The sequence below is a fragment of the Macrotis lagotis genome, chromosome 1 (assembly GCF_037893015.1).
Source record: "Macrotis lagotis isolate mMagLag1 chromosome 1, bilby.v1.9.chrom.fasta, whole genome shotgun sequence".
In the NCBI taxonomy this organism is placed as follows: Eukaryota; Metazoa; Chordata; class Mammalia; order Peramelemorphia; family Peramelidae; genus Macrotis; species Macrotis lagotis.
The window spans coordinates 33,613,898-33,639,558 of NC_133658.1; the positions used below are offsets into that span (position 1 = coordinate 33,613,898).

At 43.8% G+C, this 25,661-nt stretch overlaps 1 protein-coding gene across 1 annotated transcript; it reads left to right on the forward strand.

The window, feature by feature from the left end:
- Positions 1-14,883: 14,883 nt before the first annotated feature.
- TGOLN2 (trans-golgi network protein 2) lies at positions 14,884-24,407 on the forward strand. Its single transcript, XM_074196332.1, has 4 exons — positions 14,884-15,275; positions 15,775-17,075; positions 19,531-19,614; positions 20,611-24,407. Exons 1-4 carry the CDS (start codon positions 15,224-15,226, stop codon positions 20,614-20,616), a joined length of 1,443 nt encoding a protein of 480 aa, XP_074052433.1. The 5' UTR covers positions 14,884-15,223; the 3' UTR covers positions 20,617-24,407.
- Positions 24,408-25,661: the final 1,254 nt, after the last annotated feature.

Below are 25,661 nucleotides of genomic sequence, written 5' to 3' on the forward strand. Positions count from 1 at the left end.
TATGCCCAAAGAGCAATAAAACTTCTCATACCCTTTGACCCAGCCATTCCAACTCTAGGACTATATCTAGAAGAAATTTAAAAATTGGGAAAAGTCCTACATGTTCCAATATATTCATAGCATCTCTTTTTGTAGTGGCAAAGAATTGGAAATTAAGGAGATGCCCATCAATTGGTGTAGAGAGCCAGGCCCTGGGAGTGATTTTCACATATCCTTGGTGACCTTTTCCATGCGAGTTATATATTATTGCTCATTGTATGGATTTGTTGGCTCTCCAATGAACCCTGACCTGGGATAATCTGTGACTTGGGGGTGGTTGTAAAGGTTTTTTTGATAGAGAAATATGGAGATTTCTAAGAACAAATATTATCAATTTACCCAGGAAATTGTGAAACTGGGTCTCCTTTAACCCATCATTCCTGAGATAAGTTTTTGTTATAAAAAGTTTGAGTTTCTAAAAATAAAGTTGGTAGATTTTTACATCCCAACCTTGTGTGTTTGGGTATGTTTTTCTACTCAACCTGACTCTTGGAAGTTCGTGTCCAAGCCCACACCAGAGCTATCAAGGGTGATAAATTGGGGAATGGCTAAACAAGTTATGGTACATGGAATGACTTACAGGATCTGAAGCTGAGTGAAGGGAGTAGAGTCAAGAGAACAATGGACACATCAACAACATTATGAGATGAACAACCTTGATGGAAGCAACTCTTGACAATCCAGATAGCTAGGACAGCTGTATTAGACTGGTAATGGTCCCAACCATAGGAAGAAAAGCAAAGCAAAACACACAAACACACACACACACACACACACACACACACACACACACACACACACAAAAACACCCCGACCGAATCTGATGAACACTTTATAAAAATTATCTCTTATGTATCTCTTTCCCTTAATCCTTATTCCTCGTGACAAAAATTACTAATTTGTAAATATATTTAACAAAATATATATGTAAAATGCTAACCTGATTGTTCCCTACTGAGTGGGGCGGGGAGGAAGGGGGGAGGGAAATTTTCTAACTTGGAAATATGTATGTACAAATGGATGAAAATATAATAAATAAATAATTTTTAAATATTTAATATTTACTTATTCTCATTTTGTACAAATGTTTTTATACATTAATAAAATATTCTTGTTTAAGAGTAAACAAAATACCCCCCTCCCCCCAAAAATTAATAGACTCACTTGAGCAATAAAGTAAAGGGGAGAGAAAAAAATTAAAATTAAAAAAATAATAGTAATAATTGTAGGTATGGCCAGGTGGCGCAGTGGATGGAGCACCAGCCCTGGATCCAGGAGCACCTGAGCCCATATCCATCCCCATAAACCCAACAAGCACCCAGTCGTGTGACATGCAAGCCACCCCAACCCTGCTGCCCTGCAAAAACCAAAAACAGAAAAAGAAAAAAAAGACCCAAAACAAAATAAAATAGTAATAATAGTAGGGGTGGCTGGGTGGTGGACAGAGCATTGGCCCTTGAGCCAGAAGCACCCGGGTCCAAATCTGGCCTCAGACACCCAACCATCACCCTGCTATGCGGCCCCAGGCAGGCCACCCAGCCCCATTGGCCCTGCACACCCCCAAATAATAATAATAATAATAATAATAATAATAATAATAAATGTGCTTCAGTCTTTGTTCCAACACCAACAACTCTGTCACAGGTGGATCACATTCTTTATGAGTCCATCGCAATAGTTACTTCCATATTTTTCCATTACCATTGCTGATCGCAACTCCCTCCTTTTGTATTTCTCCATTACCATATACTATAGTTTCTCTCTCCTTTTACTCTGACTCTGCTGTAGGGTATCTGAGTGGCACAGCAGACAGATCCCTGGCCCTGGGGCCAAGAGGCCCTGAGCCCCCATACTACCCCTTAGGCCCCAAATCCACCTGGCCCTATGGTCCTGGGCAGGCCTTCCAATCCCAGCCCCTTGCAAGAAGTAAAAAAAGAAAAATGTATTATATCTGACCACTCTCCCCCCATGGTCCATCCTCTCCTCCATGACTCACATCCCCCCCTCCCCCCTGTTCCCCTTCTCTGCTTCTTACTCCAGATGGCTATACCCCATGGAGTATGTATGCTGTTTCCTCTCCTAGCCACCTCTGATGAGAGTGAAGATTCCGTCATTCCCCCTTGCCTTCCCCCCTTCCATATCATTGCAATAGCTCATTGTAATAAAGAAAAATCTTATTATATGAAATATCTTGGCCTATTCCCCCTCTCCTTTTTCTTTCTCCCATTACATTTCCATTTTTTCTATTGACTCCATTTTTACACCATATTTTATCTTCAAATTCAGCTTTCTCCTGTGCTTCAACTATAAAAGCTCCTTCTCCCTGCTCTACTGAGAAGGTTCATATGAGTATTATCAGTATCATTTTTCTATGCAGGAATACATGCAGTTCATCATTATTAAGTCCCTCATATTTTCCCCTTCTCCTCCAATCAACCTTCTGTTCAGCTCTGGCCATTCCAACAGGAACATTTGAAATTCCCCTGGTTCATTGAAAGTTCATCTTTTTCCCTGGAAGAGGACATTCAGCCTTGCTGGGTAGTTGATTCTTGGTTGTATTCTAAGCTCTTTTGCCTTACAGTATATTATATTCCAAGCCCTATGAGCTTTTAATGCAGTTGCTGCTAAGTCCTGTGTGATCCTGACTGCAGCTCCACAATATTTGAGTTGTGTCCTTCTGGCTGCTTGTAAAATTTTCTCTTTGACTTGGGAGTTCTGGAACTTGGCTATAATATTCCTAGGGGTTGGTTTTTTGGGATCTCTTTCTCTGGGGGATCGGTGGATTCTCTCCATTTCTATTTTGCCCTCTGCTTCTAGAATATCAGGGCAATTTTCCTGTAGTAATTCTTTGAAAATGATGTCAAGGCTCTTTTCCTGATCATGACTTTCAAGTATTCCAATAATTTTTAAATTATCTTTCCTAAGTCTGTTTTCCATATCAGTTGTTTTTTCAATGAGATGTTTCACATTTTCTTCTAATTTTTCATTTTTTTGGTTTTGAGTCCTGATTTCTCGTAAATTCATCAATCTCCCTGAGTTCTATTCTTTGTCTGAAGGATTTGTTCTCAGAGTTTTCTTATCTCTTTTTGCATTTGACCAATTTTGCTTTTTAAAGCATTCTTCTCCTCAATAACTTTTTGAACTATTTTATCCATTTGACCCAAGCTGGTTTTTAGCATGCTATTTTCTTCAGCATTTTTTGGATTTCCTTGACTAGGCTGCTGACTTCATTTTCATGTTTTTCCTGCATCTCTCTCCTTTCTTTTTCCAGTTTTTCTTCTAACTCCCTCATTTGATTTTCAAAGTCTTTTTTTGAGCTGTGCCGTAGCCTGATCCAAATTTCTGTTTTTCTTGGAGTCTTTAGATGCAGGAGCTTGTGCTTCCTCATCTTCAGACTGAGTATATTGATCCTTCTTGGGATCATAGATAATGTATTTCTCAATGGTTTTCCTCTTTTTTCTCTGCTTGCTCATTTTCCCAGCCTGAGCCTGGTTTCGGGGTGCTTCCTGAGCTTTTGGGACACTCCCACAAGGGTCTCAGTGTGTGAGGCTTTGTCCTCCCTCCTGGTCTGTGAATGACCATATGTGCCCCCCCCTGCCATGGGGCTGAGGTGGGGGGGCCCTGCTGTTCTATGGGGGGGCCTAGACTGTGACCAGGATCTGAATGTGCTCAGAAACCCAGAGTCCTGTTCCAGGGGCAGAGGACAGACCTCTGCAGTCTCTCTCTTCACTCCCCTCCCTCAGCTCAATGGGCTCATGCCCTGGAGGCTCCTGCTTACCAGCTCCACCTGCTTCTGTTCCTGGATCTGGAATGCAGTGGCCAGGCTGCTAGCTGTGTGCCCTGAGGGCTGGATGCTCTGGCAGAGGTCCCCTGCTCTTCCCCCAATTTGTGCCTGGTGCTCCCCAGGGCGTAGATCAGGAGACTCCCCCGCTGCTGTGAGCTGTGGCTCCCAGTGCCCTGGGGCTGCCTCCGGGAGGCTGAAGTTCTTTCACTCTGGTGGACTGCCCCTCTGATCCCGGGGAGCAGAGCCTTTCTGCTCTTTTCCAGGTTACCTTGAGTAGGAGAACTGCCTCTCTGGGTCCCTCTGTGGGTTCTGTCTCTCAAAAATTTAGCTAAAGTCCTTAGTTTTGAAGATTTATGAGAGAGTACCTAAGACATGATCCGGACACAATCCACTCTTGTTGCCATCTTGGCTCCACCCCCAATAAATAATTTTTTAAAAAAGAAACCTTTTTGACTGATTTATTGGCAGCTGGGAAGGTCCTGCTTACATTTTTCTTCACACAGCTCCAATAGTTAAGCTAATTTAACAAGCCTTTATTAATCCCCACTATGTGCTAAATTCTGGGGATACCAACAGAAAAACAGTCCCTCTTCTCAAGGAGCCTCCATTAATGGAGAGACCATAAGCAAACAACTTGTAGAAACAAGATATATAAAAGATAAATTGGAAATAATCTGAGAAAAAGGGCTTATTCCCCACCAAGTTCTTTACTCTCCTACAGATTCAATTCCAGGACCTTCCCCCTTTCCTTTTGCTGTATTCTTCACTTTTTTCTATGGCTGAAATCAGAATTCCTGGCACTCAATGACTCTTTTTAGTATGGTATAAAAACTCCCCACATCCCCTTTTGGAAAGGGAAATTCCTTATTTCATCATTCCAGAGTCTCCAAATTGCTACTGAACTGATCACTTCCTGAATCTGAAATCTTGATCCTTAACAATAATCACATGCAAAAAGCTACAGAAATCCAATTTCATGGAGCTGTTGTCATTCTGAATTCCTCCAAGTGGTCCTCTTTATCTGTCCATGTCTCTGAAAAGTCTGTTTCTTCTTCATCTATGTTTCTGAAAAGTATATTTCTTCATGCTTGTATTTTGTGTTTTTAGTACATTAAAGGAGGCATCCCCTTTCATCCTTTACAAGGTGATTCAGTAACAAATAATAATAATAATAATTAACATTTATATGGTGTCTTCTTTGTGCCAAGCTATTTGCAAATATTATTTCATTTGATCCTCATACCCTCCCTGGGGAGGTAGGGGCTGATATCTCTATTTTAGACATGAGGGAACTGAGGCAAACTGGTTAAAGGATTGCTCAGGATAGGAATTGAACTCAGGTCTTCCTTACTCCCAGTCGTGTTCTATCTACCAAACTGACAAGCTGCCCCCAAAACCTTATTATGTATTCCACAATTCATTTTCTTCTTTTGGGGCAACCAAATGACTCTTAGATTAAAGACAAAGTATCTTACAGTGTACTTTAAGGTCTAAGCAAAGTGGATAAGGATAGATTTTACTCCCAAACAACCAATTGTTCTCATAACCTTTTTTTTCTTCTGGCTTTCTACTAAGGTATTTCAACTTACATGTTGAAGACCCCCTCAAACCTCCAATATCCCAGTTCCTAATCTACTCAATTGCCACTCCTCCAAATAGAGCAGAGCCCACTTTTGTCCTTGCCATAACCTCTAAGTAATCTACTTCATGAAATTCCTTTATTTCCTCAGAACATTTAATCATTACATCTTTCCCTAAGCTTTAGAATGCCCAAATAATCGATTCTTTGTTCTCATCAGTGACATCTGTGCATACCTCCCCCCCCTGTTATTTCCCAGGTTATTGCCCTTCTTGGAGAACCAACTCAACTCAACTCTACAGTGTCTTCTATCCTTAGCTCCCATACTCTCTTGTACTATTAGCAATAAAGACTGACCTTTCATGCAGCATACCCAATGGGGGCTCCAGAAAATGGCAAAGAAAAAGCCTCCCATAATTCCTCTAAGTAACATCAAACCAAGGGGAAATGTAGCTTGGCTCAATAAGAGACAGTCAGAGCATGTATGCTAAATCTCTCTGCAGGTGACTAACACTGCCAATCACCTTGTCCTCTTAAATACATTCTCCTTTCTAGGTTTCATTGACATTATTCCCTTCTGTTTCTCCTATCTATCCAATTTCTCTTCCTAAGTGTTCTTTACTGGTTCTCCACCCATGCCATGTTCACTAACTGTAGGTATCCTTCAAAGCTCTAGTCTGGGTCTTCTCTTTTTGCTCTATACTTTATTACTTGGTGAGTTCCATGGGTTCAATGATCAGCTCCATGTAGATCAGGTGTGTCTAATACAAGGTCTTGGGGGGCTACATGTACCCCTCAAAGCCTATTCGTGCGACCCGTTTCATGTAAGCAAAAAATAAAGGAATGGGTGAGAGCATGCACCACCATTGCAACATCCCAGACCAGCTTAATCCTTAACTAGCATGGTTCAACTTTTTCATGTCTAATATTGTGTGATCTTACAGGCCCCCAGAGTTTTGAAAGAACAACCTGCACCTGAATTTGAAAATGAGGTTGGTTTATTTAATATATTTAGTGGTTATTACTGTTGATTTAAATGAACTGAACATAGGTCTCCAAGTTGAAAATGAACTAAGAATTGATATGTTTCAAACAGTGATGGCATTTCATATGAAGAAAATTGTGGCAATCCCAGATTAAAAACAATAATTTAATTCACTTTGAAACACTGTCTGAATGGAGCAACAATAAGCAATGAAAAATATGCAAAAATTATCTAGATACACTGGTATAGAAAAAGCAGGCTCAATGATTTGCATTAAAAATGGCATGTTCTTATTTTTTATTAAAAAGTAAATTTTTTGAGGGGGCGGAACCAAGACTGTGACAAGAAGGGATCGAGTCTTAGGAGCTCTCTGATAAAATTCATCAGCTAAGGACTCTAACTAAACTTTCAAGAGACAAAACCCACAAAGGGACCCAGTGAGGCAGTTCTCCTACTCAAGGTAACCTGGAAAAGAGCAGAAAGGCTCTGCTTCAGGGTTCGGAGGGGCAGCCTGCCAGAGAGGTGGCCTGCCAGAGCGAAAGAACATCAGCCTCCCGGAGGCAGCCCCAGGGCGCTGGGAGCCAAAGCTCACAGCAGCGGGGGAGTCTCCTGAATTACACCCCGGGGAGCATCGGGCACAAAGTGGGGAAACAGTAGGGGACCTCTGCCAGAGCAAGCACATTTTGCCCAGTCCTCAGGGCACACAGCTAGCAGCTTGGTCTTTCCCCAGCGCTGATCCAGGAAACAGAAGCAGGCAGAGCGGGTAAGCAGGAGCCCCCAGGGCATGAGCCCATTGAGCTGAGGGAGGGGAGTGAAAAGAGAGACTGCAGAGCTCTGTCCTCTGCCCCTGGAACAGGACTCTGGGGCTCTGACCACATTCAGATCCTGATCACAGTCCAGGCCCCCACATGGAACAGCAGGGCCCCCCCACCTCAGCCCTGTGGCAGAGGGGGGTTCTTATGGTCATTCACAGACCAGGAGGGAGGACAGAGCCTCACACACTGAGACCCTTGTGGGAGTGTCCCAAAAGCTCAGGAAGCACCCCAAAACCAGGCCCAGGCTGGGAAAATGAGCAAGCAGAGAAATAAGAGGAACACCATTGAGAAATATTTTGCAAATGAGCCCAAGAAGGATCAAAATACTCAGTCTGAAGATGAGGAAGCACAAGCTCCTGCATCTAAAGACTCCAAGAAAAAACAGAAATTGGGCTCAGGCTATGATAGAGCTCAAAAAAGACTTTGAAAATCAAATGAGGGAGTTGGAAGAAAACCTGGGAAAAGAAATGAGAGAGATGCAGGAAAAATATGAAAATGAAGTCAGCAGCTTAGTCAAGGAAATCCAAAAAAATGCTGAAGAAAATAGCATGCTAAAAACCAGCTTAGGTCAAATGGAGAAAACAGTTCCAAAAGTTATTGAGGAGAAGAATGCTTTAAAAAGCAAAATTGGCCAGATGGAAAAAGAGATAAGAAAACTCTCTGAGGAGAACAAATCCTTCAGACAAAGAATAGAACTCATGGAGATTGATGAATTTACCAGAAATCAGGAATCAATACTTTAAAAACCAAAAAAATGAAAAATTAGAAGAAAATGTGAAATATCTCATTGAAAAAACAAGATATGGAAAACAGACTTAGGAAAGATAATTTAAAAATTATTGGAATACCTGAAAGTCATGATCAGGAAAAGAGCCTTGACATCATTTTCAAAGAATTACTACAGGAAAATTGCCCTGATATTCTAGAAGCAGAGGGCAAAATAGAAATGGAGAGAATCCACTGATCCCCCAGAGAAAGAGATCCCAAAAAACCAACCCCTAGGAATATTATAGCCAAGTTCCAGAACTCCCAAGTCAAAGAGAAAATATTACAAGCAGCCAAAAGGACACAGTTCAAATATCATGGAGCTGCAGTCAGGATCACACAGGACTTAGCAGCAACTGCATTAAAAGCTCATAGGGCTTGGAATACAATATAGCGTAAGGCAAAAGAGCTTAGAATGCAGCCAAGAACGAACTACCCAGCAAGGCTGAATGTCCTCTTCCAGGGAAAAAGATGGACTTTCAATGAACCAGGGGAATTTCAAATGTTCCTGTTGGAATGGCCAGAGCTGAACAGAAGGTTTGATCTTCAAACTCAGGACTCAGGTGAAGCATGGAGACTGGAGGAGAGGAGAGAAATATGAGGGACTTAATGAGGCTGAACTGCATGTATCCCTGCATAGAAAAATGACACTGATAATACTCATATGAACCTTCTCAGTTAATAGAGCAGGTAGAGAGAGCTTTTATAGTTGAAGCACAGGAGAAAGCTGAATTCGAAGATAAAATATGCTGTAAAAATGGAGTCAATAGAAAAAAAGGGAAATGGAATGGGAGAAAGAAAAAGGAGAGGGGGAATAGTCCAAGATATTTCACATAAGATTTTTTTTATTAAAATGAGCTATTGCAATGATATGGAAGGGAGGAAGGCAAGGGGGAATGAGGGAACCTTTGCTCTCATCAGAGATGGCTAGGAGAGGAAACAGCATATATATACTCAATGGGGTATAGACATCTGGAGTAAGAAGGAGGGGGGAACAGGGGGAAGGGGTGGGGATGTGAATAAAGGAGGAGAGGATGGACCATGGGGGGTTAGTGGCCAGATATAACACGTTTTCTTTCTTACTTCTTGCAAGGGGCTGGGATTGGAAGGCCTGTCCAGGACCATAGGGCCAGGTGGATTCTGGGCCTAAGGGGTGGTATGGGGGCTCAGGGCCTCTTGGCCCCAGGACCAGGGATCTGTCTGCTGTACCACTCGGTGACCCTACAGCAGAGTCAGAGTGAAAGGAGAGAGAAAATAGAGTACATGGTAGTGGAGAAATAAGAAAGGAGGGAGTTGCGATCAGCAATGGCAATGGTGGAAAAATAAGGAAATAACTTTTGTGATGGACTTATCATAAAGAATGAGATCCACCCATGACAGAGTTGTTGGTGTTGGAACAAAGACTCAAGCACATTTTTTGTTATTATTATTTGGGGGAGGGTGCAGGGCAAGTGGGGCTGGATGGCCTGCCTGGGGCCCCATAGCGGGGTGATCTTTGGGTGTCTGGGGCCGGATTTGAACCCAGGTGCTCCTGGCTCAAGGGCCAATGCTCTGTCTGCCACCCAACCACCCCTACTATTATTACTATTTTATTTTATTTTGGGTCTATTTTTTCTTTCTTTTTTTTTGGTTTTTGCAGGGCAGTGGGGATCGGGTGGAATGCATGTCACACGGCTGGGTGATTGTTGGGTTTACGAGGCCGAATATGTACTTGGGTGCTCGTGGCTCCAGGGCTGGTGCCTCATCCATTGTGCCACCTGGCCATACCTACAATTATTACTATTATTTTTTTTATTTTAATTCTTTTCTCTCCCCTTTACTTTTTTCACTCAAGCAAGTCTATCTATATTCATGGGGGAGGAGGGGTATTTTGTTTACTTGTAAACAAGAATATTTTATTAATGTAAAAAAACATTTGTACAAAATTAGAATAAAAAATAAATTAAAAAAGTAAATGTTTTATTATTATAATACTCATTATTTTTATTATTATACTTTATTACATTATTACATTTTTGTTGTACTCATTAGTAATATGGGTTTCATTATACTCATAAAAAATACTAAATTGTAACAGAGTTTTTGTTGGGTGATGAGATCCAGGAAAGCTAAAAGGTTGGACACCCATGACATAGATCAGGTATGGGGAATCTTTTTTCTGCCAAGGGCCATTTAGATATTTATAAAATCATCTGTCTACTATATTTGGTCAAATATTTAATTAATTCACCCCTAAAAAGCTACTAGATTTATTTAATTTCAAGTCCTGCCTGAGGTTACCATTTAGTGCCAGATCAAATGATTTCGGGGATCTTATATGGATACTTCCTACCACTGATGTAGATGATTTCCAGATCTACATATCCAACTATAAGTTTCAGTAACACTTCATCAACTGCCTTTTGGACATCTCAAACCGATGCCCCATATTCAATGTGTCTCAAACAGAAATCATGTTTTCCTCAAAATTCATTCCCCTTTACCAAATTTCTCTTACTACTGTCATGGGTGTCACGCTTTCCTCCCCATCATCCAGACTTTCATCTTTGATGACTCACTCCGACAAACCCCACAAAATACCTAACACTAACATCTTGATAACAATAGTTCTTGGGCAGCTAGGTGGTTCAGTAGATAGAGTATAGGCATTGGAGTCAGGAAGATGCAAGTTCAAATCCAGTCTTAGATATTTAATAATTGCCTTGCTGTGTGACCCTGGGCAAGTCACTTTACTCCATTGCCTTAAATAAATAAAAGTTTAAAAAAAGTTTAAAAAATGGTTCTCAAAGTGTGGCCCAGTCCCCAAGGTTGAGTTCTTGGAAGTCCCCAAGACCCTTTGGGAGGGGGGGAATGTGGTATATGGTCAAAAACATTGCCAGATTTTGTCATTACTACAATCCCAGTATCTCATATATATTCCCTTCTCTCAGTTCATACACTCACAACTCAGACTCTTGCCTGGACTATTGTATTTAACTTTCAAACTGAGCTCCTGGCTTCAGTTCTTTCCTCAGTCCAATGCATGCTCCACTCAGCTATCAAGGTGAGCTTCCTAAATCATAGTTCTGACCATGTTATTGCCCCACTCAATAAACCATGAAGGACTTTAAATTCCAGGCTTTATATTTGATCCAAGATGTAATAACCCACTAAAGTCCTTCATGGTCTGGCCAGATGTACATTTGCCTAAAAGACCACTTCATGGAAAATTCACACAAAGCACACACTCACATGCAAGTTGGAAGAAGCCATACAAGGACATTCTCAAGGTCTTTCTGAAGAACCTTGGAATCAATTGGGAGACACTGGCACAGGACCACCCAGTGTGGTGTGCCCACGTCAAAGATAACTTTGTTCTCTATGAGCAAAGCATGATTACAGTAGCTCAAAAGAAAGATAAGCTGTGCACATTTAGGGACATCTCCGTTCCCAATGTTCCTCTGGACAATTTGTGCCCCACCTGTGGGGCTCCAAGTCTTCTGAGCTTGTGTGGATCTGATCAGCCACAGTCAGATACACAACGCTGAACCTTGACCCTAACATACTGATGTCATTCTGGTCCTGTTGGAGTTCAAAGGACAGCAAGACCCTGGCAAGTTGTGAATAACTGTATTCACATATTGTTTTCCTACATTTGAATTTGTACTGTCGGGGCAGCTGGGTGGAGCAGTGGATAGAGCACCGGCCCTGGAGTCAGGAGGACCTGGGTTCAAACCAGGTCTCAGACACTTAATAATGACCTAGCTGTGTGGCCTTGGGCAAGCCACTTAACCCCATTTACCTTGCAAAAAAAAGAAAAAAAGAAAAGAAGAATTTGTACTATCTAAGGTCAAGGATATTTTTTTCCCTTCCTTATATTTACAGAGCCTGGCACAATCATAAGTGTCTAATAAATGCTTGTCAGCCTCCTGATGGATTGACTAGAACCCCTAGTTTCCATCCATGTTCATCTAAAGTGCTTCCTTCTCCATGAAGCCTTTTCTGATCTGTCTCCTCCTCACTCCCCCAATTTCCTTTTCTTAATTTTTGTGAGACATCATGGTTTGAACTAGTCTGAAGCTGTAATGCTTAGCTTACCACATCACAAATTAAAACATCTTAACATTACTATGAAAATAGTTTTGACCACACACCACATCCCCCCTTCCCAAAGGGTCTTGGGGACTTCAAGGAACTCAACCTTGGGTCCTGGACCCCACTTTGAGAACCATTGTCAACAGGATGTTAATAGTAATAATAAATGATAAAAAAAAAAATGAGGAGGGGAAATCCAGAACCCTATTATGAAGAGCTCTAAATGTTAAGCTGAAGAATTTGTATTTTATCCCAAAGAATTAAAGATTGTCAGTTCCTTGAGGGTTTTTGCCTTTTTATATCACTGTGCCTGTAGATTGTAGGCAATTAATTAATATTGACTAAGAGGACACTGGACTTTTTTTGTACTGGAGAAAACAGGGTGGAGCTATCCCCAGCTCCCATTCAGGTAGGAGCCAGTCTTCTTGTCTTCAAGCAAATACAATTAATGTCTTGAGGCAAAACCCTTGCTGACCTCGCCTAATTTAAGCTCTGGTGAACACCTTGATTCTCTTCCTTCTAGAAATAGGCCTTCTTGGTAGCTGGATGTACTTGGAAATCGAGGTGGCCTCCCATTCTCCTCTTGGATCCAGTTGAGTAAAGCCCCCAAGGGGAACGTAAAGAGTCTGCAGGCTCATCTAAGGCTTTCTTATAGGCTGATGCACAACTAATCCATCTTACCAGAGACCAGAAGAAAGAGCTTTCCAGCATGGAGGCAGCAGACCTGAGAGGAGGCACAGTTTTGTTTTAGCATTTTGGGTTTTGTTTTTGTTTTAGCCTTCACCTATGATTCCATTGCTGTAGGGAATGCCAAGTCTCCAGGTAAAACAAAACAAAACAAAACAACAAAACACTTCTTCCATTAGTGTGGATTAGCACCTTCTCTGACACTTGGAGTCTGTTGTTGTCGAATCTGAGAGGGGTAAGTGATTGATCCAGGGTCACACAAAGGCAAAACTTGAACCTAGCTCTAATTGGCTCATAAGCTAGCTTTCTCTTCTCTTTTTTTTTTTACAAGGAAATGGGGTCAAGTGGCTTGCCCAAGGCCACACAGCTAGGTCATTAAGTATCTGAGGCTGGATTTGAACTCAGGGACTCCTGACTCCAGGCCCGGTGCTCCATCCATTGCCACCTAGCCACCCCATAGCTTTCTCTTCTCTAACCCATGGCTGCCTCCAATATTGTTTAAACACAGGGGAATTGTTTTCTTGAAGGATTCTGGTCTTTTAAAAGCTTAAACAGCTGGGATAGAGTCGCCACGTGCTACGTTTTTAAAGTCAGTCCTACCTTGAACCCCTTAATTTCGAGTCTTGATGAGTGACTCATCTGGACTGCTGCTTCAGGAGGGACCTTGGAGGTGCTGGATTCGCTCCTGACTCATTCATCCTCTGGATCTCTCCTCTCCAGTCACTTGGCCTCATCCAGATTTTATTGGAGAAGACAACATTGTGATAATCAAATGTTTATTAAGCATCTACTATGGCCAACATTATACTTAAGCAACGGGGATACAAAAAAAGAAAAGGCAGTCCCCGCCCTCAAGGTGCTCACAGTCTAATGGGGGAAACAACCTGCCAACATATCTTCAGAGCAAGTTACATTGGGGTAAGTGGGAAACAGCAGGGAGAAGGCCCCGGAGTTGAGAGGGGTTTGCAGAAGGATGCGGAGGCCGAGGTCTCGGGATGGGACCCAAGGGAAGCCGCGGGGCGGTGGCTGGCGCCGAAGAGGGAGAGCGTTGCGGGCATGAGGGGGAGCAGAAGCCGCTGGGCAGGGGCCGAGGGGCTGAACAGGCCGGAGGCCGGTCACTGGGCCCGGCGACGCTGGGAAGGCCACAGGGCACAAGGGCGGTTGGGCTGTGGAGGGCTCTGCATGCCAGCCACAGGGTTTTCCGTGTGTGTGTGTGTGTGTGTATGTGTGTGTGGTGTGTGTGATATGTATGATGTGTGTGTGATGTGTGTGGTGTGTGTGATGTGTGTGGTGTGTGATGTGTGTGATGTATGTGTGTGATGTGTGTGGTGTGTGATGTGTGTGTATGATGTGTGTGGTGTGTGATGTGTGTGGTATGTGTGTGGTGTGATGTGTATGTGACGTGTGTGATGTATGTATGTGATGTGTGGTGTGATGTTTGTATGTGGTGTGTGTGATGTGTGTGGTGTGTGATGTGTATGTGACATGTGTGTGATGTATGTATGTGATGTGTGGTGTGATGTTTGTATGTGGTGTGTGTGATGTGTGTGATGTGTGTGATGTGTGTGGTGTGTGATGTATGTGTGATGTGTGTTGTGTGTGATGTATGTGGTGTATGTATGTGATGTATGTGATGTGTGTGATGTGTGTGGCATTGTGTGATGTATGTATGTGATGTGTGTGGTGTGTGATGTATGTGGTGTGTGATGTGTGTGGCTTGTGTGTGATGTATGTATGTGATGTGTGTGATGTATGTGATGTGTGTGATGTGTGTGGTGTGATGTGTGACGTGTGTGATGTGTGTGATGTATGTGTGTGGCGTGTGTGTGATGTATGTGTGTGATGTGTGTGGCGTGTGTGTGTGTGATGTGTGTGATGTGTGTGTGGCGTGTGTGTGAGAGCCCCCACAGTCGCTGCGGGGCAGAGGCCTGCGGTGAGCGGCCCGGGCGGCGTCCAGGGTGGCGGACACGGGCCCCGGGCTGGGGGTCCGGCGGGCTCCGAGCCCTTTAGGTCACCGGGAAGGGGAGGAGAGAGTTTGGGGTGATGCGGCACGTCCTGAGTGCTGAGTGCGAGGTGTGCGCGGGGCGTCCGGGGCGGGGGGAGGGGGTCAGCGGGGGGGGGGGTCAGCGGGGGGGGGGGCCCTCCAGTCGGAGCCCCGCACAGCGGCCTAGCGACCCCTGGTGGGGGAAGCGGCTTTCAGCCAATGGAGACCAGAGGCAGAACTCGAACTCTGAGCCCGTGAGGCCGGGCTGCGCCCCCCCCCCCGCTCCAATCCAGTTGGCCGGCTTCTCCCGGAAGCCCCGCCCCGGAAGCAGACTTGGGGAGGCCGCGCCCCGACACGCCCCGGGGCGGAGCGGAAGAGCGCGCCCTCGTTCCCGCGCGCAGGGAGGCGGGCGGGGGGCGGGGCCACGAGGCGCGACGTCCGGAGCCGTCGATCTCGCGAGAGTGCGCCTGGGCGGAAGCGCAGCGGCCGGAAGCGCAGCGGCCGCCGCAGGATGCGGTTCCTGCTCGGGCTCGCGCTCCTGGGGAGCCTCAGTGTCCTGGCGGGTGAGGACCCCCCGGCACCCCCCGCACCCCCGGCACCCCTCCCTGGAGCCGGCCCGGGGCCGGGCTGCGCGCCGCGGCCTCGCCGCCCCCCGCCTCGGCCCAGGCCCGGCCTCCCCCGGCCCCTGCCTCTGCCCGCTCACCTGCCTCTGCCCGCTCACCCGCCTCTGCCCCCTCCCCCGTCTCTGCCCCCTCCCCCATCTCTGCCCCCACCCCCGCCTCTGCCCCCTCCCCCCGCCTCTGCCCCCTCCCCCGCCTCTGCCCCCTCCCCCGTCTCTGCCCCCTCCCCCGCCTCTGCCCCCTCCCCTGTCACGCCCCCCTCCCCCGCCTCTGCCCCCTCCCCGCCTCTGCCCCTCCCCCATCTCTGCCCCCTCCCCGCCTCTGCCCCCTCCCCGTCTCTGCCCCCTCCCCTGTCACGCCCCCATACACCCTCACAGCCCTGCATTCCTGTCTGTATCTCATACCCCTGTCATGACCGCGTCTGCCATTACCCTGATTTCAGGAGCTGGTGACAGTGATTCAGTCAATGGAGGAGGCGACTTGCACCCCGCCGGAGGGAGCAGCCACCAGGAGGATACGAAGTTGGGAAACTCTAAAGTCAGGACAGGACCCGAGGCACCTCCCAATCTTGTCCCTGACACTGGAACCAGCTCTGAAAGCGACAGAAGACAGGATGCGTTGACCAACACAATAGATGGTGATCAGACCAAACCAAAAGAACACATTCAGACACCAAACAGAGAAAAGAACCCCCCAAATGGTGATCTGAATAACCACAAAGAAGGCAGTCCAGGGTCAGACCCAGGAAAGGACAAGTCAAGTAAATCAATAGGTGCTGATCTGTCCAACCAAGGTAAAAACAATGCAGGGCCAGACTCAGAAAAGGACAAGCTGGTCGGTGGTGATCTGTCCAACCAAGGAGAACACAGTCAGGAGCCAGACTCAGAAAAGGACCAGCAGAACAAGCCAATCAGTGCTGATCTGTCCAACCAAGGAAAAGGCAATGCGGGGCCAGAACCAGAAAAGGACCAGCAGAACAAGCCAATCAGTGCTGATCTGTCCAACCAAGAAAAAAGCAATGCGGGGCCAGAATCAGAAAAGGATGAGCAGAACAAGCCAATCAGTGGTGATCTGTCCAACCAAGGAAAAGGCAATGCGGGGCCAGAACCAGAAAAGGACGAGCAGAACAAGCCAGTCAGCAGTGATCTGTCTAACCAAGGAGAAGACAGTCAGGGCCCAGAACCAGAAAAGGACGAGCAGAACAGGCCAATCAGTGCTGATCTGTCCAACCAAGGAAAAGGCAATGCGGGGCCAGAACCAGAAAAGGACGAGCAGAACAAGCCAGTCAGTGGTGATCTGTCCAACCAAGGAAAAGGCAATGCGGGGCCAGAACCAGAAAAGGACGAGCAGAACAAGCCAGTCATTGGTGATCTGTCCAACCAAGGAGAAGGCAATGCGGGGCCAGAATCAGAAAAGGACGAGCAGACCAAGCCAGTCAATGGTGATCTGTCCAAACAAGGAGAAGGCAGTCAGGGGCCAAACACTGGAAAAGGCAAATATGAGCATAAGGAAGATAAGCATAAACCAAACCCTGACTCTGATAAAGAGTTTCCTGAGTTTAGTTCTAGTGAAGTTATTAAAGAAGAGTCATCGAAAATAGACACTAACGTGAATCCTCCAGGAAACTATATTGAACACGGTCTAGGGAAGGAAAATTCGGAGAGCAGCCACTTTTTTGCATACTTAGTTACAGCAGCCATCCTGGTAGCTGTCCTGTACATTGCCTATCACAACAAGCGAAAGGTGGGTTCCAAGTTCAACTAGGAAGGAGATTTTGTATTATTCAGTCGCCTATTAGCGATTTAGAATTTGAGGTCTACATTGTTGACTCACTGTTCAGCCTAGCTCCTGCTAGGCTATTTACTTTTCTGAGTCTCTTGTTCTTCTTTTGACTTCTAAACAGCCAGCTTGACCTCGCTTTATTGAGGTAGTGTCAGATATTTTTAAAAACCTTGAAAATGTATGTTACTTCCAGTTTAAAATAAGAAAGATTAAACAATCAGGTTGTAAAAGTGGGATTTTAAAAAATCTGTTAAAATATAAGTGTTTCAATGATAGAGGCTAATACCAATCACATAGTACCTAAATATTTATTTGTTTTCCAAACTACATGCAAAGATGATTTTCAAGTTATTTTTTGGTAAGGTTTTGAGTTTCCCCTCCCTCCTCTCCCACAGAAAACAATCTAATATAGATTATACATGTTGTGAAAAAAGAATCAAAAAGGACAAATAAGCCCATAAAACAAATTTTAAAAATTGAAAATTGTAAGTTTTGGTCTGCAATCAGACTCCATAGTATCTTCTTTGGATGTGAATAATATTTTCCATCACAAGCCTTTTAGAATTGCCTTTGATTATTGTCCTGCTGAGATGAGAAAGTTCATTATAGTTCAGTATCATACAACATTGGTGTTGATGTGTATGGTGTTCTGCTTCTGCCCACTTCCCTCAGCATCAGTTCATGCAGGACTAAGATATTATTAATGGGATTCCCTTAAGTGATAACCTCAAAATAGGAAGGAAATTTTTAGCTGTCTTGATTATATGACTACATTATATTGTCTGGGCAATTAGGTGGCACAGTGATTAGAGCACTGGCTATTGAAGTCAGGAGGACCTGAGTTCAAATGCAGCCTCAGACACCTGACTGTTTTTACTAGTTCTGTGACCTTGGATCCCTTCACCCTGACTGCTTTGCATGCAGGGTAATTTCCAGTCGTCCTAATTCATATCTGGCCACTGGACCCAGATGACTCTGGAGGAGAAAGTGAGACTGGGGACTTAGCACATCACCTTCTTGATTATGGTATTCTTTGAGAATGGACAGGAGTGGCTAGGTTGCACAGTGGATAGAGCACTGGTCCAGGAGTCAGGAGTACCTGAGTTCAAATCCGATCTCAGACAATAATTACCTAGCTGTGTGGCCTTGGGCAAGCCACTTAACCCCATTTGCCTTGCAAAAACCTTTAAAAAAAAGAGAGAGAGAATGAAGGACAGACATCATCATCATCACATGATATTGCCAGCATGTAAAGTAATTGCAGTCCTTCAAGCCCTTTATTAAAGGGTTATTATTACTGTGACTATATAGATTTAGATTGACAAGCTCACTCAAACCTTATTTTTATTATTTGTTTTTTTGCTTATAGTGGTTGGGGAGGGGAGCTGGGTGTAGGGAGTCCATGTAATAATGAAGGTGGTCAGCCCTTCTATAGCTAATAGTCTTAGTTGTATGGGGTCACTGGGACCCCTTGGAGAATCTATGGATATATTTTAGGGGGTCTGTGAACTTGAATGGAAAACAATGACATCTTTATTTTCACTTACCTCTAACTCAAACTGAACAATTCATTTTTGGATATGGGCTACCATTCACTTTTCTGAGAGTCTGTAGGCTTCTCAAGACTGCCTGTCAAAGGGCCTAACAAAGTTAGAAACCCTTTTAATAAATGGGGTAGGGGTGGCTAGGTAGCGCAGTGGATAAAGCACCGGCCCTGGAGTCAGTAGTACCTGGGTTCAGATCTGGTCTCAGACACTTAATACCTAGCTGTGTGGCCTTGGACAAGCCACTTAACCCCATTTGCCTTGCCAAAAAAAAACCCTAAAAAAATAAAAAAAATGGGGTAGATTCCTGATTTGAATAGGTTCCCTGACTAAAAGTAATTGACAACTAGAATGTGTTAAAGTTTATCTGATATATTTTATTTTAGGAACATGGATCAAAATGTGAATTTAATTTTGTAAGAACTGAACTTTATATATTCTGACATAGAAATCAGGATATGTTTTCTAGTCATTGTTCAGTTGTGTCCAATTCTTCATGACCCCTTTTGGGGTTTTCTTGGCAGAGATACTGAGACAAGCACGGTTAAGTGACTTGGTTAAGTGACAGGGTCACTCTGCTAGAAAGTGTTTGAGGTCAGATTCAAGCTAATGAAGATGTCTTCTGTGCACTCTGGTGTCCTTTTGGTTTGATTCCTTTCACAACATGATTAATATGGAAATATATTTAACATAGTTAAGCATAGTGGGCCTTCCTGCCCAGAAGTATGTAAATTCTGCTACTTTGTAACCAGACATGAACAGTGTGCTCTGGTCTGTATTTTTAAGCAAAGCTTAAAACATTTTACTACTTAAGGAACATTTTTTTTTATTCAGTTTAGTATGTCTGTCTCTCAATCTTTCTTTCTTTCCAGATTATTGCTTTTGCCCTGGAAGGAAAGAGAGCCAAGGTTACCAGGAGGCCAAAGGCCAGTGATTACCAACGTTTGGACCAGAAGGTGAGAGGCTCCAGAGTCTGGGGGAGGGGGCAGGGTGAGCGGGAGCTAATGCTACTGCTCCATGCCAGGAAGCCAGCCTCCCAGCTGTGCAGCATTGGCAAAGTTAGAAAGAAGAGCATGAAGTGGCCAGACGCGGTCTGGGTAGGTTTGCAGAGCACCTTACAAACATGAACTCATTTAATCCTTACAACCACCCTGAGAAGTAGGCGGTGTTGTTATTCCCATTCTGTATATGAGAAAATGAAGGCTGCTTTAAACTCAGGTCTCCATGAGTTCATGCCCATCTCCCTGCCCATTGAGCCACCGAGCTGTCTCTAGGAACAAAGCAGCTGAGGAAGAGCATGGATCCTGTGATTGCCTAAGCCAGAAGTTCAGGACAACTTACTCTTGTATACTTAGAACATCTCTGATTCCTACAAAGGGGAGAAGCGTCCTCTCCTTCTTAGAAGGGTCAGACTGACCAGAAGCTCATGGACCTACTCAAACTCCTTTCTCTCCCAGTGCTTCTTTGAGAAGAGTGCCAGTGCACTGATGCTTCTGGACAGCCTCTGTGTGGACCCTTCTTTCTCCTTGAGCTTAGCGTTGAGAAGGAATGATGGCAAGGCTTGCCTTGCAAGGAGAGAAGGGTCTGAATCCACAGCCAAGAAAAGTCTCCCTTAGCCACTATTGGCTGACTACAAACAGACAGACTTGGTCTCGCTGCCTTAGCTGAGGAGACCAGATGGGCCAGCTTCAGAATTGTATCTATACCCCTTTCCTGCCTTCTGGTCACAAGTCAAGCCTTAGGTTTCTTTTTAAGACTGACTTTGAAGGTACTTTTTATTCTGCCATTCACTTAACCATTCCTTTATTTGTATGTCTTTTTTTTTTCCTCATTTAAATCCACAAAGCCATTTTTGTACCTTGTTCGATTTCTCAAATTCTCAGAGAGCTCAAAGTAAGGTGGGGATGAAGAAGAATTCTTGAAAATGAGCTGCATTGTTTTTGTTGTTTTAGATCTGATTTCTCCCAAGAAGTCTGCCCACCCTACTACCTTGTGTCTGAAGTCCAAGAGCTCTGAAGAATGGTGCCTGATGTGGGCAGTCCCCGTCTCCCCAAGCTGGGATTCCTGGGCCAGACGGGGCCAGTCAAGGCAGGGGATGGTTTCTTCTTTGCACCTGCACTTTGATAAAATCAGACTCTTTATGTTTGCTGGTTGTTCTGCTGTTTTCTTCCGTTCTTTCCTCCTCTGTGGGTGAGTGAAGAGGAGCGAGAGCTTACTGGGCTGTGACCAAAGGAAAATCCCAGCCTGGGATGTGCTGTTGTTTGCACCTTCTCCCCTGAGGCTTTGTGCTAGAAAGATTTGCTTTAGCAAGAAGCATTGCACTTTGACTATTTCTCTGCCAGTTCAAGAGCAGCCCAGGTTACTCGCGTAAGAGATGGGCTTGACCAAGGTGGGAGAGCTCTTTCTACATGTGGATCCCCTCCCCATCAAGTGTCAATTGCTTTCTAATTTTTTTCGAATTGCTTTAGGAAAGCTGCCAATGAGGGAAACAACTTTCCTTCACTTACGCTGAATATATATCCTCAGCTCGGGTTTCTGGGAGCAAAAGCCCCTAGGTCGAGTTTTGTTAGAATTCTAAGGTGATCATTTATAAATGTCTGGCTTTTCATCCACAGGCACAGTAGAAATGTGCACAGGAGAACCGTGTCGTTGTCATCAAAAGGTTTCTGAGAAGCAGATTTCCCACCAAACCCAGTTTCCTTTTGTTATTGATGTTGCCTTTCTTTTAGAACCTTCAAAAGAAGTTCCCAGCCATTTGGTTTTTGGTCTTGCAGGGTTTCTAAAGACTGAGCCCCTGGTGGTCCAGTTGGGCAGGGCTTTCCTATTTCTCTCCTGTGTCAGGCTGTAAGGCGCTCACGTCTCTGGGAAGGATTTCCCAGGAGGCAAGATGGTATCTTAGATGTAACTTCCCTGCTGGAAACTTTTTAAGACAGTCAGTCACTGGATAATTGCTTTTATTGGTTTGTTAAAAGGAATTTTACTAGACTTTGGATAAAGGGAAAGCCAGAACAGAAGAGCTGACCTCCAACTGATGCTGAGAGAAACCTGCAGAAGGTTCAGTTGTCTGAATTCCCACCTGTTTTCCTCATTGAATAGCTCAAGGCCCTCCCACTTGCACATTTTCACTTCCAACCAGTATCTTTGGATCATTCTTCATTGTAGCCAAAGGAGGAAAAGTTAACTCATTCTAGAGCTGACTGCTTGTTCTCCTAAGCTTGTTCCATTTTTTTCTGCCCTTTTCCAGGCACTTTCCTTTTTATAGTTATCATTCTCTCCTCCTATTATTTTCTGTAACATTTTTAGCTTCTCCCCCACTTGATGCATTTTTCCTCTTGGCTCCCAAACATGCAACATGCCTCTGTTCTTTATCTGTCTCTGTTCCTTCTGGGCATTGCCCTCTCTATCCTGGTTACTGCCCAACTTTTCACACAAGTGTTACTTGCAATTCTGACCTTCCTCCCTTGGTTTTTGTGATATTCCCTTCTTTTCCTCCCTTGCTTCTCTTCATCCTGCTCCTGTGCACCAGTGAACATTCTTCACCACTTAGTCGTTCTACTACTTACTCAGGGAACTCACTCACTGTGAATTGCTATCATTAACCCCAACCTCCCTCAGGAGGCCAAGTCTGGCGTCTAGATCTCCTGGTTGAATATTTCCACATGACTGCCTGGCTCCCAATCAGCAAGGCCAAAATTCCCCATTCTTAACTTAATCATGCATTCAGGAATTTAATCATTTGTGGCTTTGTTTCAATATTCAAATATTTCAAATGGGTGTAGTCTTTCTTGTCTTCTCAGTTGAGATAATTGTCTCCATCTTGCTCATCCTTCCCCCTCACTCTAGACTTGACTTGTTTCTTAAGGTCACTTTCTTTCTCCCCATTACCAGGCTCCATTACTTCTCAAGCAGAAATATATTGACCCTTCATTTAGCACGTCTCTTATTTATGTCTTTGCTTTTCTGCTTTCACTGCCATTAACCCCATCAGAGCTCCTCATCTTAATTATTGTAGTAAACTTTCCAACCAATCTCCTTTCCTCCAGTCTCTTTCCCCCTTTTTCTTCACCTTGCACAGATAACAACTTCATTTTCCTAAAACATCCTTTCACCACATTCTTCTCAAAAATCTCCCATTGCTTCAGAATAAATCCAGGTTTTCTTGCATAATGTTCAAGATTCAAAGCAACCTGTCACCAAGTTAGCTAGCCAATCTTAACTCTTCTATGTCAAAATACTTACTTTGTGAATTTTGTCTGAGCAATCTCCACTCGAAACTGTGAATTTCCTACTTACCTTTGAGTGTGCCATTCTCATCCTCACCCTTAAAATGTGACTGATGGCTTCAGGAGACCCTTGAGTCACCCATCTTGAACAGCCGGCATGCATCCTTTTTTTCTCTGAACTCCCCTAGCACTTATTAACTTGATCATGCATTCAGGAATTTAATCATTTGTGGCTTTATTTCAATATTTCAATATTTCAACTGGGTGTGGTTTTTCTTGTCTTCTCAGGTGAGATCATTGTCTCTCTCTTGCTCAGTAAATATGAAGTTCCTTTGGCCAGCAATTTGCCAGTGGCAAGTTGCCACCAGAGTGTGTGTGGTTAGACTAGGATCTCAGCTATTTAGAATTTTATGGCTTTGCCAAAAGGGGAATAGAAGGCAGCAGAATTTTATGATGTTGAGCAATTTTAACCTTATTAGGGAAGTATGGTATTGGATTGTCAGACTGGTGTTTCCAATATAAATTGGGCATTCTAATTTCTCAATTCTTTGAGTCAAGGAAAGAGCTGGGGATTTTTTTCTTCTTCTGAAAAAAACAAAGAGTTTAAGATTGTTTCACTCCCAAAAACTGTCTCAAGGAGGACTGTTGGACAAAATGGTTCTTTGGGGAATTTGGAGCCAGTTTGCCCAGAATTTTTTCTCAAGTACTTTTTAAAGTACTGGCCTGAAATTTTGGAATGGAAGACTAAATTTCAAGAATAACTGTGCAAAAGGGCTGAGTAAACCCTTTTCTCCAAGATCAGCTAAATAATCAAGCATTTCAGTTCTTTTTATGTGTTAATACTTTTGGTTAATTTGTAAAAGGGATTTTGGTAAGGTTCTTAGATCCTCATTAAAATTTCACATTATTTAATTATGGATTCTTTTTTTCTCTGCTTCATTTCACCCCAGGCTTTTTTTTTCTTTTAATCTTAATCTGTGTTTTGGAAAATCAGTTTGAAGCTGAATTAGAGCTAGAATCCTTTTTGCATATGGTTTTGAAACATTTGAGAACCTGGGAAGGTTCTAGGTGGTGCATCAGGCCCAGTGTCTAGGACCTAGAGGCAGCCCACATTACCCACCAGAGGGTCTGAGTTTGGGATTGATGAGGCTTTTGTTTGGAAACCATCTGGGCTTAGTTTTGATATTCAGAGCCATGGCCCACTCTCCCCAAATGCTCACTACCTATCAGGCAAGATTTGCCAAATGACTTTATCTTGAGGTTTGTCTGCACCTGTGGTTAGAATTCATGAGCTATGATTTTTATTTCCAATGTCATTGAGATCGTTTCCTTTAAAGGAGTCCCTCACACGTTGATATATGTGTTCCTGTGATTTCCAAGTCTGCCTTGCAAAATGGAATCCTTGACTCTTTGTTTCTTGCTCTTCTGGGTGAATTATGTATAGTGTTGCAAGTTTCACTTTTTTTTTTAACCAAATTACACCAATAAATCACCTGATTGTTAAAAGGTATTTGGTGTCTGCTGGTTTCTGTTTGCTTGCCAGTGCCGTCTCTTCTTGGAGGCAGTTTTGTATTGGAGTCCTAAACCAGACCATGCACCCCACAAAGCCCATCAGTTGACATTGTCACTCCAGAGTTGGTTCACATGTAAACAGTTCATTTTAGGACCAAAGAAAGATGAAAAAATGGATAGAAAGTTCTATCCCATCTTCTCAACAGTCAGAGAGGTGGATGAGCCAGTCACGTCACTCAGTCCAGATGTCCAACACAGTAAAAGGATATATGGAAATTAAAAAGTCTAAAGTATAATTGGGCCATAACTAAAGCCTTTAACAATGATAAGAGAGACCAACATGTCTGAATATGTTATTTATTTAAGAATATCTGAGGGCCAGCTAGGTGGTACCGGCCCTGGAGTCAGGAGGACCTGAGTTCAAATCCAGCCTCAGACACTTAATAATTACCTATCTGTGTGACCCTGGTCCAGTCACTTGAACCCACTGCCTTGAAAATAAAATTTTTAATTTAGTATAAAAAAAAGAATGAGAATTTTGCTCCCTCAATAATTTAAAATGCTTCATGAATAATATATAGGATGAGCATGCCTACATTATTTCTTAGTATATGGCACAGGGATAGAAATGCTTGTAATGAATTTGAGAGTTGGAAGGAATCTCCCAGTGCTACTTATATTCAGAAAGGAAGCTGCACTGTCCTGTCACCTACATGAAGACCTCCAGAGACAATGTGACATTAAGGTTTGGACAGCCCCCATCATTGGACTTTTCCCTGACCACAGGCCTAAAGTTACTCCTTGGCAACTTGTATCCATTGTTCTGGTTCTGCTCTTGAGGGCCAGACAGAATAAGCAGATGCCTCTCCCATATCCCAGTCCTCTAGATCCTTGGACAACTTCATGGCCAATCCTCCAGCATATATCCTTGTAGGACAGACTCCCAAGACCCCACAGCATTTCCCTCCTCTGGGAACTTATTTTATCAAGAATGTGCTTCCTGAGGTATGTTATGTTAGAAAGAAATAGCAATTTTATGAAAATTTTAATTCTATTTAAAAAGTACAGAATGATAGGAAGCTATAGCCTAGGAAGATTATTATCCCCAAAAGGCAAGCATGTTGAATCTGTGCTCTCATCCAACCCCAAAAGCTTTTGGAAAAAGGACTTAAAGCTGAACTTTTGAACAGGTGTTGATTAACCTTAAGAGTTCTGCACTTTTGGGAATGGGGAAGTTCAGAGGATAGAGAACCTACAGACATAATAGA

Excerpts from the sequence above, each read along its gene's own strand:
- TGOLN2 (XM_074196332.1), top strand. The coding sequence starts at position 15,224 with ATGCGGTTCCTGCTCGGGCTCGCGCTCCTGGGGAGCCTCAGTGTCCTG. Across the intron at positions 15,276-15,774 it reads GAGCCTCAGTGTCCTGGCGG|GAGCTGGTGACAGTGATTCA; the intron begins GTGAGGACCCCC and ends CCCTGATTTCAG. Across the intron at positions 17,076-19,530 it reads CCTATCACAACAAGCGAAAG|ATTATTGCTTTTGCCCTGGA; the intron begins GTGGGTTCCAAG and ends CTTTCTTTCCAG.